Source organism: Lemur catta, chromosome 17, assembly GCF_020740605.2.
Source record: "Lemur catta isolate mLemCat1 chromosome 17, mLemCat1.pri, whole genome shotgun sequence".
NCBI classification, from domain to species: Eukaryota; Metazoa; Chordata; class Mammalia; order Primates; family Lemuridae; genus Lemur; species Lemur catta.
In genome coordinates this window covers 25090607-25110348 of record NC_059144.1, presented here as the reverse complement: position 1 = coordinate 25110348, position 19742 = coordinate 25090607, and the positions used below count along the sequence as shown (strand labels likewise).

General features: G+C 47.9%; 1 protein-coding gene across 3 annotated transcripts in view; it reads left to right on the top strand.

The window, feature by feature from the left end:
* The window catches only part of HCK (HCK proto-oncogene, Src family tyrosine kinase), a 40487-nt gene that overhangs the window by 1292 nt on the left and 19453 nt on the right, over nt 1–19742 (top strand). For 2 of the 3 annotated variants that reach the window (XM_045529472.1, XM_045529471.1), the window contains exons 2-5: nt 14433–14550; nt 17851–17893; nt 18251–18353; nt 19173–19271. In XM_045529472.1, coding sequence (XP_045385428.1) covers nt 14434–14550; nt 17851–17893; nt 18251–18353; nt 19173–19271 — 362 coding nt within the window. In that variant the 5' untranslated portion in view covers nt 14433. The remainder of the gene's footprint in view (nt 1–14432; nt 14551–17850; nt 17894–18250; nt 18354–19172; nt 19272–19742) is intronic. The other variant, XM_045529473.1, reaches the window with a different exon arrangement.

Here is a 19742-nt window from a genome sequence, read left to right as displayed (position 1 = left end):
TCAGCAGGTCTGGTGCAGGCCCCTGGGAATGTGCATTCCCAGTTGGTGCTTGGTACTGCTGGTTCCGGATCCACACTTTGAGAACCGCTGGTGTAACCGATGCCTGGCACTGAGCAAGGTCTCAACGGATACCATTTACCCAACCTATGCTTTTCTCTTCACTCTCCTGTTTTTGGTTGGTGAGGAAGTTAAAATATAGAAAGGTGAGGAGAGTGATATATTAAGTATCCCAGGAATCCACCCCCCCCCTCAGAATTAATAATTCTTAGCATTTTTGTTATGTTGGCTTCAGATTTTTTTAAAAATAAATTTACTAAAAGTAATAGATGAAAATTGAAGCTTCCCCACCTTGTATCCTCTCTCAGTTCTGTTTCTCTCCCTCCCTGGGGACAACCAGTCATGAATTACAGGCCTTTCAGTCTGTGTATGTGTATGTGTATAAATGTATGTGTTTGAACAGCACATAGAATTGTTTTCTGTGTTTTAAAGATCTACATAAATGCTATCTATGCGAGCCTCCTGCAATTTCCTTTTCCTTCTACTTCTTATTATTAAGTTGACAAGATCAATCTGGGATGAGAAACAGAGTCTCATTCATTCATTCCTCCCAGCTGTGAAGTATCTCAGCAGGTGAAACCCCACATTAGTTCTCATTCCCCTGTTGATGGACATGCAGGTTGTTCCTAGGTGTTCCCTACAATAAACAATATTTCCGGGGCCATTCTGGATGTGTCGCCTTGAGCACACATGCAGGTGTTTCTTGAGGACACCCAGAGGCTGGATGGTTCCCCAGAGGGGACACCTCTTTGTATGAGAGGAGTACTGAAGCCAGGAAGGGTCACCGAGGGTGTCGGGGGTGGAGAAGAGAAAAGAATCTGGCCCTGCTGACCTCCCAGCTCTCTTTAGGCCCAGGGCCTTCTCCCAGCCCTCATGTTCTCTGCTGCAGAGCTGCACTGGCCTTGCTCACTGTGCCTGGGAGTTAGTGGATACCCAAAAAATGAAAGCATGAATTTTTTTGTGTGCGGGGGATAGCAAACATTTTAATATATTTTTACATAATCTTTTGCATGTACTCTTAAATGAACACAATTAGTATAATGCTACATAAGTGATTTTTATCCTACCGATATCTTACCAGGCCATTAATGGCTGCATAATATTTCATTGTTTGGATGTACTGTAATCTGTTTAACCTTTCTAGCATAGCACTGTTGTGTAGTTTGTAGTGTTTAAAAATATTTTTAATTGAGATGAAATGGGTAACTTTATAAAATTAACCATTTTAAAGTAAACAATTCAGTGGCATTTAGTACATTCACAGTGTTGTACAACCACCACCTCTATGTAGTTCCCATAGGTTTTTCATCACCCCCAAAAGGACACCTTGTATCCATTAAGCAGTTACTCCCATTTGCCCATCCCCCCAATTCCTGGCAACCACCAATCTACTTTTTGTCTCTATGGATTAATTTATTCTGGATATTTAATATAAATGGAATCATACAATATAGTATGTGACCTTTTATGTCTGGCTTCTTTTAATTAACATAATGTTTTCAAGGTTTACCCACATGGTGTCATTCCTTTTGTGGGCGAATAATATTCCTTTTTATGTGTATACCACAATTTCTTTACCCAGTCATCTGTAAATGGAAATTTAGGTTGTTGCCACCTTTTGGCTGTTGTGAATAATGCTGCTATGAACATGCATGTACACACGTGTATTTGTATGAGTACCTGTTTTTCAATTCTCTTGGGTATATCTAGGAGTGGAATTGCTGTGTCATGTAATAATTCTATATTTAACCTTTTGAGGAATCACTAATCTGTTTCCCACTATTTTACATTCCCACCAGTAATGTACAAAGGTTCCAATTTGTTTCACTTCCTCACCAATACCTGCTATGCTCCGTATTATTATTTTATTATGGCATCCTCATGGACGAGGAAAGCATGAATCTTAACCTCATCCAAACCAGGCTGCCCTCTGGGGGCAAGGCTAAGGGTGTCTGCGTTCAGGGGACCAGCCAAGGCTTAGACTTTAAACTCTCCTAGAAGGCAAATTCCATAAGGGTATGAACATGTCTGTTTTGTAAACCACTGTATCTTCTAACACCTGGCACCCAGCACATCGTAGGGCCTCAAAAAAATTGAACGAACAAATGTAACCAACGTTGACTATCTCCCCTCCCTTGCCTGAGATACACAGGCACACATACACAGTGATTCTTTTAAATGAGTTGCTAACATGTAAAGTTAAGAGAACTCACGTAGTCTGGATTTGTTTTTCGAAAAGCTGGAAGAGTTGGCAGCTCTGGGACTAGAACCGGCGTCGCTCCTGCTCCTGTGCTACTCTCTGGGCAGCCTTGCTGTTGCTGGGCACGGGCTGCCCTGGGTACTGCACGGAGCTGTCCAGTGTGCAGTGCCCTTGCCTGGCCGCTTTCCTCATGCCCAGCACCCTTCAGGCTCCTATATCCATTTGAATTTTCAAGCCCCATCCTTCAGTCATGACAAGGCTTCTCTTTTTTATAGAAAAGCAATGTGAAGCATAGAGAGGGCAAGTAACTTTTCCAACATCACACAGCAAGTTAGTGGTACAAACTGTCACAGCCTCTGTCTTCCAGGGATGGGGAACCTGCAGCCTTCTGAGTTCAGGATTGTTCTTTTTTAAGCACTAAAGGATGCAAGAAAAGCTGTATCTTTCTCTGCTGTACCCCTTTTAATAAAAGGATTTGTTCTGTAAAATTTGGATTCGGTCAAAAGGCTGTACTTAAGGACCTAGAAGGCCACAAGTGGCTGTAAGGCTGCAGGTTCCCCACTAAACCAATCCCCACAGCACTTTAATCCCTGCCCCATTTCTTCAATTTCCTCCACCCAGGACTAGGAGTTTGAGTGTCCTTTAGAGACATGGGCAATGATGCAAGAGAAACCCTTGCTGGAAAGTAAAATGTGCCATGTTCTTGGGCAGTGGCTGTGATCACACACACTGCACCCATTAAATGATGCTGCATCCTCTGGATGGTGCTGCCCCGGGACTTGTACTTCTAATCCTCCCCTAAAGGCACCCGCTTGATTTCCAGCATCACCCCGAAGTCCTTTGGCCCAGGAGATACAGGTGCAGCTGAGAGACTAGGAGTTCCACCCTCATCTCTGCTGGAGCAACGGACAGCAGACATAGCACGGGAGACAAAAGAGTTTGAGCGCCACCTCCGCTGCATACAAGTTGGGATGCCCTGGGCAAATCCCTTCACTCTCTGAGTCTCAGTTTCCCCATCTGAAAAGTGGGACTAAAAAGGATACTACCTCAGGATTCCTGCAGCACAATTCCTTTCATGTTAAAACAGACACATGCACACACACAAACACACACACGTGCAAACTATACTTCGTAATTGCTATGGGTATATATGTCTTAGTTTGAGTTTCCTTATAAAGAGACTCTAGACAAGGTTTCAAATGCATATAGTTTGAGAGCTGATTCCAGAAACCCTCGGAGAGGAGTGGGGAAGTGAGACAGAGAAGAGAAGTCAGCCAATACATGTATGTTGTCAAGTCAGTTTCCACTGTGGGCACCTGGAGTTCAGTCCCACTGGGAAGCGCTGGGAGCCAGCCTAGAACACGCTCAGGAGGTGGGGGACTAGGATACTTGTCTACCTGATCTTGTCAGTCACTGGTTGAAGCCTGCTCCTGGGGGCATCATAATTTTCTAGCACTTTCAGCTTGCCAAGCTCATGGGCAGAGCAGGCACCGGTAGCCTCAGAGATGCAGGTGCTACTAGTTGAAAGTCTAGCCAGACTGTTCCGAATGAGCAAAGAGCAGAATGGTAGGGGTGGGGCACGGGCAGCATCTGCTTCAATATACATGTATGGAAATGCAAAGGCAGAGGCCAAGTGTTGGCAGAGGGGAGAGCTGGCCACAGGGGGCTTATAAAATGAGTAGTCCGAGTGTCCCTTAGATTTATCTGTAATGTTTTAATTTTTAATAAGAAGGATGCACTAATGTTTTACTAGGTGATGAAAGGTAATTTGAAAAATAAAACACAAACCCCTTCAAAAAAATGAAAGAAACTGGCTAGGTGAGGTGGCTCATGCCTGTAATCCTAGCACTCCTGGGAGGCTGAGGTGAGAGGATCACTTGAGGTCAGGAGTTCGAGACCAGCCTGAGCAAGAGCGAGACCCTATCTCTACTAAAAATAGAAAAAATTAGCCAGGTGTGGTTAGCCAGGTGGGACTACGCATCTGTAGTCCCAGCTACTTGGGAGGCCGAGGCAGGAGGATGACTTGAGCCCAGGAGTTTGAGGTTGCAGGGAGCTATGATGATGCCCCTGTGCTCTAGCTGGGCAACAGAGCGAAACTCTGTCTCAAAAAAAAAAAGAAAAGAAAAGAAAAGAAAAGAAAGAAAGAAAAGAAAAGAAATTAAAAAAGCAAAAGAAACTGAGGCCTGGAGCTTTATCAGTTATTAAGAAAACTATAAAAAGGTCACAGCATGTGTTACTGTGGCTTTGAGGATTCCATTTGTGGAGGACAGGTTTGGGGAGAGCTGACTTCAGAGCATCATGGCAGGTTAGAGTGAAAAGTTACCCGTGCAGCGAACTGGCCACCGTGTCCTGTCTGAAGGCGGCAACCTCCACTCAGCTCCAGCCAGGGAAAGACTTTCCTTCTCTCTGAGTGCAAATGAGCAAACGTGGATGACCCTTCTCAGTTTGAACACATATTCATAGATGCTGTTTAGAAGGGAACTCTGGGGCATCCAGGAAGCTAAAGGGGACTTCACTTAATTATTCAGCAAGAATGTATTGAGCATACACTGTGTTCTAGTTTCACACACTGGGGATGAAGCAGTGAGCTAAACAAAGTCCTTACCCTCCAATGTCATACATTGTAGTGGGCAGACAGATGATAGATCAATAGGAAATACAATAGGTGTGTTAGTTCAGATCCTTTGAGAAGCAGATTCCCAGAGCATTAAATGTGCAAGAAATTTATTAGAGGAAACTCCCGTGAGAGAAAGTGGCGAGAAACCAGGAGAGGCTAGGAAAGGCCCGTCTGACCCCTAATGAAAAAGAAAAGGGAGGAGAGAAGGACAGAAGGGCATGCGGAAGTGTCTTGGACTGCGATGCAATTCTAAGGAAAGTTTGGCAAGGCTGCTGGGGAGCCCTCAGCCAAAGTGTGTTGTTAGAGGTCCCCCAGATGTGAGCCTGCCTCAGTCTCCCCACCATGCTCAGTCATTGGCTGGGAGCAGCCCATGGTAACAGTGATGGACTCCAAAGCACATTGGTCAGTTACACTCTCTGCAGTTGGAGATCTGAGAGGTGCATCCTCATGGCTGCCACATTAAGAGGTGGTTCAGGCCATAAAGAATATAGCCGGGAACAGGCTGGAAAGGGATGTGAGTTGGAGGTAGGGGTTCCTGTCTTAGCCAGAGTGACGAGGTGCGATCTTTGAAGAGACTAGACAAAGACCAGGAGGCTTTCTGGGTGAAATGCATTGCAGAAAGCAGCACATACAGTGGCCGTGGGGTAGAAGCATGGTTGGTGAGTTGAAGCGGGGTGGTGGGGCTGGAGTGGAACGATCAAGGTAGAGCTGGAAGGAGACAGGTCTGCAAGGTTGAGGGGGGCAGATCATGGAGGTCCTACCCACCATGGCGGGGACTTAGGCTTTCACTCCAAGCGAGATAGGAGCCCGGGGAGGTTTTGAGCAGAAGAGGGATGTGACCTGACTTACATTTTGAAAAGCTCGCTTATTTGTAAGAGGCAGAATGGGGATTCAAACCCAGCTCCATCTGGATTCAGATCTCATCCAGATTGCCCAGTTTTTCCAAACTGCCCCACCCCCTGCCTACCTTAGAGATAAAATTATCCCAAGGAGATTCATAGTTGCCCTGGAATTCTGAAATGAACCAAGTGACCCAAGGGTAACATTGAACATGGTAAGAGTTTAATAGTTTGAACAAATCGTTGGAACACGTGCCTCTCAGAGCCAGCCCTCTGGCCGAGCCAGGCAAATGAGAAATGGTGCTGAGTTCCCCAGTGTGCTGTTGTGTCGCTCGCCATTGTGTGAGCTGGGGCACAGCGTTTGCCCTTTCTGGGGCTGTTACCCCACCTGTGCAAGGAGGGCGCTGATCTCCCAAGTCCTTTCCTGTTTGCAAAATCAAAGTTTTGAGCTCTGCGAGAGAGAAGCTGAGACTCAGAAAAGGGAAGAGATGAGGAGTCAGGGGTGACTCCCAGACGTCTGTTAGAGACAACAGCCACTTGGGGATAGGGTTGGTTCATTCAGGAGACAGCCAGGGAACCTGAGGAGAGGGAACTGTGGAGCTCCACACCCCAAAAAACCGCTCAGGGAATTGGCCCCTGTTGAGGGAAGACTTTTTGCCCCGCCCCCATGGCTGAGCTGTTCTGAGAAGGGAAAGTTCCTCTAATTAAACAGTCTTGAGCCCTGGGCCCCCGGCGGTCTGCCTTCCTGAGCTTTCTGTCTGGGTTCCTCATTCCCCCCCTTCCCCTGCATTGCCTACAGCCTCTGGGGCTGACCCCAGTGGACGATGAGAGGCAGGAGTGCTAGTTCTACCCACCACTGACCACCTGGAGGACCCTCTCTCCCATGGGCCTCCATTTCCCTATCTGGAAAGTGGGTTCATAATTCTGGTCTGCTGACTTCAGCCAAGTGTGGTAGAGAATAGAACACAATACATTCATTCCACAAGTGTACAAGGAGGGCCTATTATATACCAGACACTTTTAAGACATGGCTTCAGTACCATCAGCTTAATGAGGTCCATATTCTACCCATCCTCACCTACTCTAATGGGTCTAGTACCATCTTCTCTTCTATCAAAACCTGGTATCAGGGAAGTCTTTACCATTAGCCATTTACATTTGAGCGTGAATTACAATCTCTTGTAAGAATTTCCTCTGCACTGGGCAGAACTCTTTGATGTTTAAGGGAGAAGAAATCCTACTGAAACTCGCTCAAGCTGATGAGGGAGGTTATTGGAAAGTCCATGGGATATCAGCTTCAGGCAAGGCTGAATCCAAGCTTGGGAATCTGTATTTCTCTATTTCTTGTCTTTGCCTTGCTGCTGAAAGCCTTTACTGTCATTGGCCAGAACTGAGTCACATGCCCATCTCTGCCTCTATCATTGCAACTCTGATTGGCCAGACTTGGTCACAGACCCACCTCTACAGCCGGAGGTTGGAGTCAGCTCTACTTCAACCCGTGAATTGATACTCGGGGAGGGGTGATGCCCAAAGGAAAATTGGGGAACTGTTGTTAGAAGGGGGAGCAGCTTCTCTGCAGGAAGGAACCACAGCTGTCCCCTTCAGAGAACTTCTCATCCAACATCTCACTTCACATTTGGAGAAACTGAGGCTTAGAGAGAAGTTGAGACTTGCCTAAGGTCACACAATGAGCTTGTGGCAGAGACGGGACCAGAATCTAGGGCTTCACACCCACAGCCCTTGCAGGCCTCTGCCTGAGCATAGAAGCTTCCAGAAAACCATCTCTGGCCCACTCTATGGATGCTCAGGCAGGTTCTGGGATTGGGCTTGACTCTGAAAGCACAGGAGGACAGGAGGTTCCGCAGCCAGCGTGGTGACCGTGGGAAGCAGCCAGGGCATGCAAGCTGAGCCTTACCGTTTCCCTCCCGTGCAGCACCCGGGAAAAGCTGAGGAGGTGGAGCAGGTTTCAGGTTCCCCGGGTCAGCAGTGGCCTGAGGAAGCGTCTTTGCCAGGAGTCAGCAGTTCTGAATGTGAGGCCAGGCGGGCTATTTCTGCTCTCAGAGCCTAGTTTTGAAGCACATCAGACAAGATATGTGTATGCAGAGGTTTTCAAAAGTCTTTCACATCCCTAGTTACATGGGACTTAAGCCAAGCCTGAGAGGCAGGGGCCCCCTATTTAACAGGAAAGAAAGTGAGGCTCAGAGAGGGGAAGTGACTTGCTTAAGGTCACATAGCTGGTGGGTAGCGGAACTGCCATCCAAACCCAAGTACTCTGACTCCCAAGTTCAGCCTTCATTTCACTACATTGGTGGGTCTCAGTTTTAGTGTGTGTAAGAATTTCCTGCAGAATTGTTGGAAATGCAGATTCCAGGCTGTCACTCCCAGAGACCAGAGTGTAGCCCAGGAATACGCAAGAGTCAGTGAAGACTCTTTGGGTGCAAGTGGCAGAAACCCAACTCAAATTGGCTTAGATGAAATTGAGAATTTATTTGCTCATGAACTGGAAAATTCCTGAGGTTTACAGGCTTCAGGCACAGCTGGATCTAGTTGATCACCATATCTTCAGGAATCACTATCTCCATGCCTCAGCTCTGTTGTCCTCTGCTTTACTCTAAAGCAGCCTTTCCCTTCCTGATGTCAAGTTGGCTCCCAAGAGCTCCAGGTTCCTACATCCCAACAACACTTACAGAAAGAGAATGCCTTTTTCCTCATTTTTCCATCAAAATCTCAGGGCAGAGTCTGATTGCCTCGCTGAGGATCACATGCATGCCTATAGCTGAACCAATCACTGTAGCCGGGGGACATGGGATTCTCTGACTGGCCAGGCCTGTATCAAATTGCCAGTCCCTGAAGGCAAGGGCAGGGTTAGCCCCACCAAAGCTCATGTGCTGAGTGGGAGCAGGCTGGTTCCCCAAAGGAAAATCCAGGTGCTATTGTCAGAAGAGTGATGGATGCTGAGGATGCAAGAGCAAAAGGGGTTCTCTAAGCCAGGGCTTCTCAACTAGAATGTGCACATAAATCGCCTGGGAAGCTTGTGAAAATGCATGTTCTGATTTGGGAAGTGAGGCTTGAGATTCTGCTTTCCTAACAGCTCCTGAATCAGGCTGATGCTGCCGGCTCACACACCAGCCACACTCTGAGCAGCCAGGCACCCTGTTGCATTTCTAAGCTCACTTCAAATGTGTGTTATTCAGGTGATGGATACCCTCAAAGCCCTGACTTGCCCACTACACGACCTAGGCATGTGACAAAATTGCATGTGTACCCCATAAATGTGTACAAATAAAAAGGAAAAAAATAAATAAACTCACATTAAGCCACTCTGTAACAAGGCCCCAGGCTAGGTAAACCTCTTCTGTCATCCTCTCACCACCTTAAACCCATTCCTTGGTCCCCAGACTCACCTGAATAACATCGGTGTCATCTGTTTGGGAACCACTTGTTAACACACTGTAGACTACTGCCAAATCACAGTTGGAGAAATCATCCATCGTGCCCTTCAGTGACCTTTTTATGAGGAACCACATAAATTCTCCTTTGAATTTAGTGCTTAAAAAATATTTTTTTCTGTAGACAAATTGCTATACTTCCTGAGACCTTATGGTGACATTGTAGAAATTTCTATTTTTATCTTGGCTACTAGGAAGCTCAGAGATAAATCTAGTACTCAATGGCAGTAGCAGTCCCACCCGAAGCTTTGGTTCAATAATATTTCTCTCCTAAATTGTGTAGAGTTACACTTTTTGAGTCTTGAAGTGCTCCATATATGATTTAATATCATAAGCCTGCTCAGATCCTTTTTGGAGGTCAGTTCTTCTTAGGAACATTCTTGACTTTCTCCAAATCTTTATCTATTGAAATCCTCCCTGCTCTTTAAAGTTCAACTCATTATCCTGCTGCTCAATTCTTATAAACAGGTTGCTTTTTCTATGAACATACTAACACACACATACACACATATATTCATTTACAAGAGTGGTTTAGTATTGTACATATTTTGCGGTTGCTTTTTTCCCAGCAAGTATCTTAGCAATGTTTGCATGGCCCCTACTATATTTGCTACTCTTGAATAGCTTCTCTTTTTTTTCTTTCATTTTTTTATTGTGGTAAAATACACATAAATTTTACCATCTTAAACATTTGTTAAGTGTACAGTTCAGTGGTATTAAATATTTATAATGTTGTGCAACCATCACCATTATCCATCTCCATGACTGTTTTCATCTGAAACTCTATACCTATTGACCAATAACTTCCTATTCCCCTCTCGCCCCCTTTTTATTTATTTTTTTATTTTATTATTATTATTTTTTTTTGAGACAGAGTCTCGCTCTGTTGCCTGGGCTAGAGTGAGTGCCGTGGCGTCAGCCCAGCTCATAGCAACCTCAAACTCCTGGGCTTAAGCTATCCTACTGCCTCAGCCTCCCGAGTAGCTGGGACTACAGGCATGCGCCACCATGCTCAGCTAATTTTTTTCTATATATATTTTTAGTTGTCCAGATAATTTCTTTCTATTTTTAGTAGAGACAGGGTCTCGCTCTTGCTCAGGCTGGTCTCGAACTCCTGACCTCGAGCTATCCACCCGCCTCGTCCTCCCAGAGTGCTAGGATTACGGGCGTGAGCCACCGTGCCCGGCCATCGCCCCCTTTTTAGTACCAAAAAAATGAACGTAAAATATCTCACTAATAATTTTTATATTTATTACATGTTAATCACTTGGACTTATTGGGTAAAATAAATGCATTTTAAAATTAATTCACTTGTTTTTACTTTTAAAAACACAGCTGTAGAAAACTTTAAATTATGCATGTGGCTTACGTGACATTTCTGGGTCTAGTGAACATGAAAGTGGACATTTCTGATGCCCACTTCACATGAGGGAGTGCACAAGATTCTCTCGATTTAGGGGGACAGCCACATTTTACACAAATTTCACTCTTGCCGATATATCTCTTTTAAAAATCACACTTTATTGTATAAAAATGGAAGGAATGGGAATTCTCTATTTTAAAAAGTTAACTTCTCCAGTGTCGCAGTATCTCTAAGCCTGTGGGCTGAAGGCACTGCATGAAAACTGTGCTTGCCTGCTGCTCCAGGGTAGTGGCACGTTTGCTAGTAAACAGAAATGGTTGTGGTTGTTTCTGCAGTGCTTCCTATGTGCTGGGCACTTTTACATCCATCGGCTCACTCTTGCCCACCACCACCTTGGAGATAGAACCCCCACCATCCTTTCTCAGGGGAGGCCTTGGACTGTAAATGACCACCAAGGCCTTCCGAGACCTATCCCTCATGAATATGCAAATTGCATATCATGTGGCTATCATGAATATGCAAATCAATCATGTAAATGATCCTTAATAGTTGCTCGATATGTATGGGATCAAGAATGATGACTCTCACAGCTGTAGATCAGCGGCTGCTCAGAGAGGTGGAGGGAGATGCCCTACCTCACACAGTAGTGCTCTCCCCAGAATATTCTTATATTGAACAAAATGGATGAAATGTGGTATCATTTTATGTCATACAGAACCACGAAGGTGCTGCTTAATTTCCCAGACCTGTAATACATACTTATCACAAATCAAAGAAAGATTTTGGCTTCAGTTTTAAATGTACATGAGTACATTATAAAACAGTGATTAATTGTGATCATTTTTCAAATTAATGATGCAGCACTCCCAGAGTCTGAACGTGCCCCCTCCTTACTTTACTCACAAAAGGCAAATGAAGCAAAACCGCTCAAGTCTTGAGGTGATAAATCTTTCCCAGTTCCCACCAGGACAGACAAATCTCTGCAAATAAAAGGAATCTTTTTTCCTTTTTTAAAAAGTAACTGCCCTAAGCCTAGGAATTTGGGACTTTCTTTTCTTAAACCACAAACACATGTTTATTTTAACAAGATCAGTATAACTGGGTTCTGACTGCCTTAGAAGAAAATGGCAATTGTGCAGAGACGAGGGAAGCAATCACTTCCTTATGTGGCTGTCACAGCGTGACTCCTCAGCAAACACATGCGCACATTTTGAGAAAAGATATGAAACCGTTCTGCCTCTTTTACAATTTTTGTTTTTTTCTTTCTATTAATTTTTTTATACAAAAATTTATTTTCTTTAGAAAAAGCCTACAGGACCCGATATTCCCACACTTTTACAATTAAGCTTTGACTCTACTCAAGTAAATCTGTTTTCTTTAAGCATCTTTAAATTAAATTAATACAGGAGCAAAGTCTGTGAACACTTTTTTTGTTTTTTTATTTGAGACGAAGTCTCACTGTCACCTGGGCTAGAGTGCCGTGGCATCAGCCTAGCTCACAGCAACCTCAGACTCCTGGGCTCAAGGGATTCTCTCCCAGGTAGCTGGGACTATAGGCGTGTGCCACCACACCCGGCTAATTTTTCTATATTTAGTAGAGATGGGGTCTCACTCTTGCTCAGGCTGGTCTCGAATTTCTGACCTCAAGCTATCCTCCCGCCTTGGACTCCCAGAGTACTAGGCTTACGGCGTACAGGCGTGAGCCACTGTGCCCGGCCCAAAGTCTGTAAACTCTCCCTCCAAGATGTCCCCCAAATCCATCCACTTCTTTTTTTTTTTTTTGCGAAGTAGTCTCGCTCTGTTGCCCAGGCTAGAGTGCAGTAGCATCATCATAGCTCACTGCAACCTCAAACTCTTGGGCTCAAACAATCCTCCTGCCACAGCTTCCTGTATAGCTGAGACTACAGACGTCTGCCACCATGCCTGGCTAATTTTTCTATTTTTTGGAGAGGTGGGGCCTCACTCTTGCTCAGGCTGGTCTCGAACTCATGGCCTCAAGCGATCTTCCTGCCTCGGCCTTCCAGAGTGAGTGCTGGGATTACAGGCATGAGCCACCATACCCAGCCCCAAATCCATCCATGTCTTACCTCCTCTACAGCCACCCCCCACCCCAGGCCAGGCCACCATCATCTCTTGCCAGGACACCTGCAGCAGATTCCTCACAGGTTCCCTGAGCCGCTGTCTACAGTCCATACTTCACCCAGCAACTGATGGGATTATTTAAAGTACAACTTAAATCCCATCATTCTCCTACCAAAAACTTTCCATGGTTTTCTATCATCTTTAAATAAAATCTGAATTCCTCACTGGCCCTACAAGATGTGGTGGCCTCAACACATGAGGCCCCTCCCCTGCCCGCGAGCTCCAGCCATACTGGCCTGCCTTCTGTGCCTTCTTCTCGCCAAGCTTGTTCCAGCCTCCAGGACTTTGCACCTGCTATTCCCTCTGCCTGGAACACTTGTCCCTCAGAGTGTCACATGACTGGCTCCTTTGTGTCATTCAGACCCCAGGTCCAGTATCACCTCCTCAGAGAGGCTGTCCCCAACCACCCTATCTCAAGGGGTCCTGCACTCTTGCTCCCTATAACACCCTCTTTTATCATCCCCACACTTTTTGCTAACTAAATTCCTCGTGTTAGTTCGTTGTTTATTAGTTTATTGTCTGTTCTGCCATTCCTCTCCAGCTGAGCTCCAGAACGTCATGAACTTGCTTGTCTTTTTTTTTTTATTTCAGCATATTGTGGGGGTACAAAAGTTTAGATTACGTATATTGCCCTTCCCTCCCCCACTCCCACAAACCCCCCCACCCCCGAGTCAGAGCTTCAAATGTGTCCATCCTCTAGACAGTGAGCATCGCACTCATTATGTATGTAGCTCAGCAGCTAGGTACGGTGGCTCACACCTGTAATCCTAGCACTCTGGGGGGCCAAGCCAGGAGGATTGCTTCAGGTCAGGAGTTTGAGACCAGCCTGAGCAAGAGCAAGACCCCGTCTCTACTAAAAATAGAAAAATTAGCCAGAGGTGGTGGTGTGCACCTGTAGTCCCAGCTACTTGGGAGAGAATCACTTGAGCCCAGGAGTTTGAGGTTGCAGTGAGCTATGATGATGCCACAGCACTCTAGCCCAGGTGACAGAGCCAGACTCTGTCTCAAAAAAAAAAAAAAGAAAGAAAAGTGCTTAGTCAATGTTTGCTGAGTAAGTGATGATTCCAGGAATACGGTGCCTTGACTGCTATTTAACTGGGTTGTTTGAGCCATGTTACGTGACCTCATCTTTGTCGTTTACTATAAAATGGCTGTTTGTTACATAACAGTAGTATCGTTTTCTGTGCTGTTTGCTCTGAGCCTGGCACTGTGCTGGGTGTCTCCCCGCCCACGTGCTCGCTCATTCTTCCCACCCCCGCCAGCAGGTTTTCTTATCCCCATTTTGCTGATGAGGAAGTGAGACTGGGGTGGGGTGGGAAAGTGGCCAGCGAGGTGCTGGCGGGGTGGCAGGGCCAAGGCTCCACTCAGGCTTTCTGACCCGCGCCCCCCCCAACTGGCAGCGCGCACCACCCACACCCCGCTCTGCTCCATGCTCTACCTGTAACATTTCATCATCCTCATGACTTATTCTCTGAATAAACTCCCCCATCACACTGGTCCTTGGTACCCACGACAATCACAACAATGACAGCTTGTCAGCTCTGGGCCAGAGCATGACAGACGTGGACGTGGGGAAGCCCAGAGGTGGTGCGGGCAGAGTGGGCTCCGTTGGGAAGGGGTGGGAGGGGAGTGGGGCTGGCAGGGGAGTTAAGACAGGGAAGGCCAGTGGGAGCCAGCCCAGGGGCAGGGGCAGGAAGGCCAGCATTGGAGGACTGCCCTGCGTGGGGCTCTGGCAACCGGGCTCGCCTCCCTCTGTCTGCTGCAGGATGGGCTGTGTGAAGTCCAGGTTCCTCCGGGACGGAGGCAAGATCTCCAAAGCTGAGCCTAGCACCAACGCACACAGCCCTGGGGACATGCCGGACCCCACATCCATGGCCAAGCTGGTGAGTAGGGGAGGAGCCCGGAGTCCTGGGGGTGCTGCCCGAGGCTGCCCCAAGGTTGCCCTAACAGTCTCCTGTGTCCCCAAGGCTGGGCAGGGTGGTTTGGGGTGAAATGGAGCTGACCGGCCACCAGCAGTGCCCTGACTCTCCAGGACACAGATCCAGAATGCGTCCAGGACAAGGAAGTCACTTGTCCTTCTTCTGCAGTCCATGCCTTGGCCCATCAGCCTGGGCCCCCAGCCAGATCTGAGCGACCATAGCAGGCCTTGGGCCAGGGCGGCAGCAGAAGTAAGATGCAGCTGAGAGCAATGAGTGATCAGATGAGTAACGACGACAGTAATGGTCATTGCAAAAATACAGTAATATCTATAGTAATAATAGTAACAAGAGTAATGGTGGGAGTATAACAGCAGTAGTAGCAGCAGGAACAATAGCAAGAGCAGTAACTAAGAGAAGTGGTAATACTAGCAGAGTCTTTACTAACTTCTCTTATGCTTACGCAGAGCTTATTACGAACCAAGCACTCTCCTGAGCGCTTTGTGATTAACCCCCTAATCCTCACAATAATCCTATTGTAGGTAACAATTTTTATTATACCCATTTTACAGATGAGGTATGGAGATTAAGGAACTTGCGTAAGGCCCTGTGGTTAGTAAGGGGTGGAGTCAGGAGTGCAAACTCTGGGCAGTGCGGGTCCCAAAGTACCAGTGGGAGCGGCAAGCGTAACGGAGGCAGAAGCCAGATACGACTGACAAGAACAGTAGCAGTGGTGACAGCAGTAACAGTGGCCGCAGTAGTGATGGGAATGGTGGCAGCCTTTGTCGTGGCTGCACTGGTAATGGTAGTTGTGGGGTGCTAGGCCTGAGAGCAGTAATAGTATTGGTAGTAATAGCGATGGTAACAATAATAGTACTAGCACAGTGATGGTGAGGACAGTACTAATAGCAGCAGTAACAGTTATAATCATTGTTACTGTCCTCTGTGTGTGTGTGTGTGCGTGTGTGTGTTTGAAGTACACAAAATGTGTATTGTGCCAGACAGGGGTCAGCACTGTGGAGGTTAACAGGGGTGTAGGGAAGTCCTGTTTGGGGTGGACACCTGGGGAATGGGGACAAGGGGGCCAAGTGGGCCCGCTCCTGGTGCAGGCCCCGTGTTCCAGCAGAGACTCACTGCCTCTGTGATTTTTAAGATTTTTAAAATTTATTTATTTATTTAGAGACAGTGTCTTGCTCTGTCACCCAGAGCTGGAATGCAGTGGTACAATCATAGCTCACTGTAACCTTGAATTCTTGGGCCCAATTCTCCCACCTCAGCCTCCTGAGTAGCTGGGACTACAGGCGTGTGCCACCATACCCAGCTAAATTTTTTTGGTTTTTTGTAGAGATGGGGTCTTGCTATGATGCTCAGGCTGGTCTTGAACTCCTGGGCTCAAGCAGTCCTCCCACTTCGGCCTCCCAAAGTGCTGGGATGACAGGCTTGAGCCACCATCATTATCGTTCTTTGAACAGCTCCTATGGTCCAAGCACTGGAGTGAGGTGTTTCTGTATCTTTAATCCTCATCAAAGGCTGTGAAGCAGGAGTTATGCGGCTTTATGGGGTGACTAAGGCTCTAAGAAGTTAAATGGCTCCTGAGGGGGGTGCGGTCACAGAGCTGGGAAGCAGTAAAGTTAGGTCTTTCTAACCCCAAACCTGCAGGGCCCTCTGCTCTGTGGCCGTTTAGCCCATCCCCCTATCTGAGGTTGTCTGGGGAGCACAGCCCCTGCTGGACGCCACCCAAGGTGGGGGTGCACTCCTTTCCTTAGAAAGTTCTTCCCCGTGTTGAAGGAAGGCCTATTGACCCATAACCCTTACTCCTTGACCCCAAACACACCCACTCCCTTTGCCCCATGACAGCGGATAGAGATTGAAGGCAAAGGTCTAATCCCAACCCATCCATCCCTTCCAAGTCATCTTTCACAGGACACGGGTGCCTGGCCTCCCTCCATCCTTCTTGCCCTTCTCTAGGCGTGATGACTAGAATAGGACTGATTCTGGAAATGGGAGAATAATGGAACGGCCACCTCCCTCCCTCTGCCACTCAACCTCTATTAATGCAGCCTGAAATTACACATGTGTCTCGCACTGGTGACCCCCTGAGCTAACCACAGGCTGTAAACGCTAAGTCACTCCCAAGTCTGCTCCTGTCCTCACTTGTGTGGCCCTGGGCGCTTTCTTGGTGAGGGCTCCGGGTTCTCAGGTTCCCTGAGGTCCTCTGGCTTGTCCCCAGCAGAAGGCAGAGGGTTTCTCCCACCAGTTTCCGGTTGTCCTTTTTGAACATCAGATGTGGGGGATGCAGTTATCAGCTCTTCATTGTTCTCTTCCTGCAGGGCTTTAGTTCAGTAACGTGTCCCTCCGAGAAAGGGCTCCCTGGTCAAGTCAGTTTGAGAAACGCCGGGTGATACAGGCTGCTTCCTTGCAGGACTCCTCAGCGCCTTTGTGAACCTCTGTAATGGGCTTTGTGAATCTCCCAAAATATGACGTACTCCTCAGTGTTTCCTAAACTTGTTTCTTCAAGTTAATGTTGACTTACAAGTATGACACACAAATACGTTTTTCTTAAAAATAAAAAATCACAAATTACAGGTAAAGCTACAGTGCCTACCGGCCAATGCCTCCCTCCAGAGAAGTCTCGCACCCCCCAGAGCTTTCCCTGTGGTCAGTGTGGTGTGGACGCTGGCAAACCTTTTTCGTGAATCTACACTCACATGCATCTAGTGTGTGTCCACAGAAAACATTTAGGATGTGTGTGTTTATACCGATGTATGGCACTTATCATTGTGCAGAACTGGCTTTTTTTCATTCAACAAAGTATCTCTGAGGTCAAGTTATATCAAGTAATGAGTCTCCCCTCCCTCTTGTGAGATCTGTGTAGAGTGCCGCGGTTTAGGTGCCAATTCCCCTTTGGATGGACATTTAGATCGTTTCACATACACAATGGGATACGCTGGTAGACCCATGATTTCTTCAAACACACCTTGGAAAACACTGACCTGGGCCAACCCCGTCACGTATGTTGGGGGGAAGGGCCAAGCAGCACCCCGAGTATGTCCAACACCAAAGGCAGAGGCCACAACTCAAGAAATCTGCTAGCTCTGCCCCTAATGTGCTGTGTGATGTCAGGCACGTCCCCAGCCCTCTCTGGGCCACCTCCCATGACACGCAGGGCTACGGTAAGAGGCTCTTGGGTGTCCTTTTCAACATGGACCTTCCGTGGCTCCTCACACGCTGTCAGACTCATTCCCTTCTCCCATTTCTTCCCCACAGGGGCCTAACAGCAACAATGGCCACCCACCGGGGTTTGTGGAGGGTGAGTATGTGACAAGCAGGTGCCGTGGAGTCATGTGTCATGTACAGGGTTAGGTTAAGTTCTCGGTCAGAGCTTGAGGCAAAAATCCCAAAGAGTCAAAACCATCCTTGAAAATCTCCTAAATTGCCCCTGAAGAGCTTTGCACAGGCTACTGTGTTTCTACACCACTGTTCAGTAACATGAACAAAACACTGCTAGCTTTCAACTCTAGAGTCACAGCCGGCATGGAAAGATGCTTACTTATGCCCTGGGTGTGTCAGTGGGTGCCGAGCTGGGTGCCAGCGGCTGGGATGGGGGCCCCCTGGGCTGTGGGTGTGCTTGGACAAAGCCACACCATCCCACGTGTCTCCTTCCCAGCAGGCTCTGAGGACATCATCGTGGTTGCCCTGTATGATTACGACGCCATTCACCATGAAGACCTCAGCTTCCAGAAGGGGGACCAGATGGTGGTCCTGGAGGAGTGAGTCCCCATGCCACTGCCCCTAGGACATGCCTGCCTCCAGCACTCAATCACACCCTCGTTTGTGCTTTAGTAAAGAACCCGACAGACTGCCTTATCCTGGGTGTAGATGATTGATGAGAGCCTGATCATAGTAGAGGAGGAAGGCTTTGCTGCCAGCCGGGTGATGGCTGGGGCCAAGGGGACTGTGTGCTCACTAATAGTGCACATCCAGGCCGGGCAGAACAGGTGGAAGCCCTTTCTCAGGGAAGCCTTCCTGTGGCGATAAAGCTACTGGCTCACCTGTGGGCCAGGCCCTACTGAGGTGACTCTGTGTTCAGAAATCCTTGGATCTCTGAGTGTGCCACCTCCAGTCTCCTACAGCCCTCTCCATCAGTGGGTGCAGTGTCCAAGGTGTTCTGGGGCCCGAGGATGGGGATGGTCACGCTTGGCCGGACTCTTGAGTCCACTCCCTCCTGCTCTCACCCCTGCTGAGCCACTTGGGTCTCCCGTGGACACAGGGCCCCGCCTTGGGCATGGCTAAGAAGTCCAAAGCTGCAAGTCCAGGGAAGAGGAGTGGGGCCAAGGGCCCAGGGCTGGAGCTGTGGGTTCAGGGACAGGGCTTGATTCCAGACCCTCGATGCCCAGCGGGGACTGGTGTAAAGATTTCTATCTAATCTTGGGGCAGTGCTGGCTGGGGGCCAGGACAGTCGTGACCCTGCCTCTCCCCTTACTGGCTTCCTGAGGGTCAGGGGGTTCCTAGGCCAAGGCTGAGGGGCCGAGGAGACTGAAGAATGGTCCTTCTGCCCCGTGACCCCTTTACTTCCTCCTGTCCCTCAGGTCTGGGGAGTGGTGGAAGGCTCGATCCCTGGCCACCAGAAAAGAGGGTTACATCCCAAGCAACTATGTCGCCCGCGTCAACTCTCTGGAGACAGAGGAGTAAGTATTCCATTTCCTGCCTCCCAGAAGGGAGCATGGGCAAACCCAGCCCTGTTCCCGTCTCAGGGCCTTTGCACACGCTGTCTCCCCTGCCTGGCAGCTCTTCTTAGGGCTTTTGGCTTGGCTGACTCCTTCTCATCCTTTGGGTCTCAGAAAGGACTTCCCTGACCACCTCGTCTAAATGGGTGCCCTCTGTGGCTCTCTCTTGTGGAAACCTGTTTTATTCCCTTCTGAACGCTTCTCGCTGGCAGAAACGACCTTGCTTCTTTGGTTGTTCACATGTGCATTGTCTGTCTGCCCCACACGGCTGAGAGCTCAAAAAAGCAGGGACTTTGTCCGCTGCTGCTGCATCCTTGGCACAGGTTGGCATGCAGTAGGTGCTCAATAAATGTTTGTCGAATGAAGCATATGGTCTTACCAAGAGGGGTCTTTGGAGAGGTGAGATGGCTCACACCTGGCCAGTCATCTCTC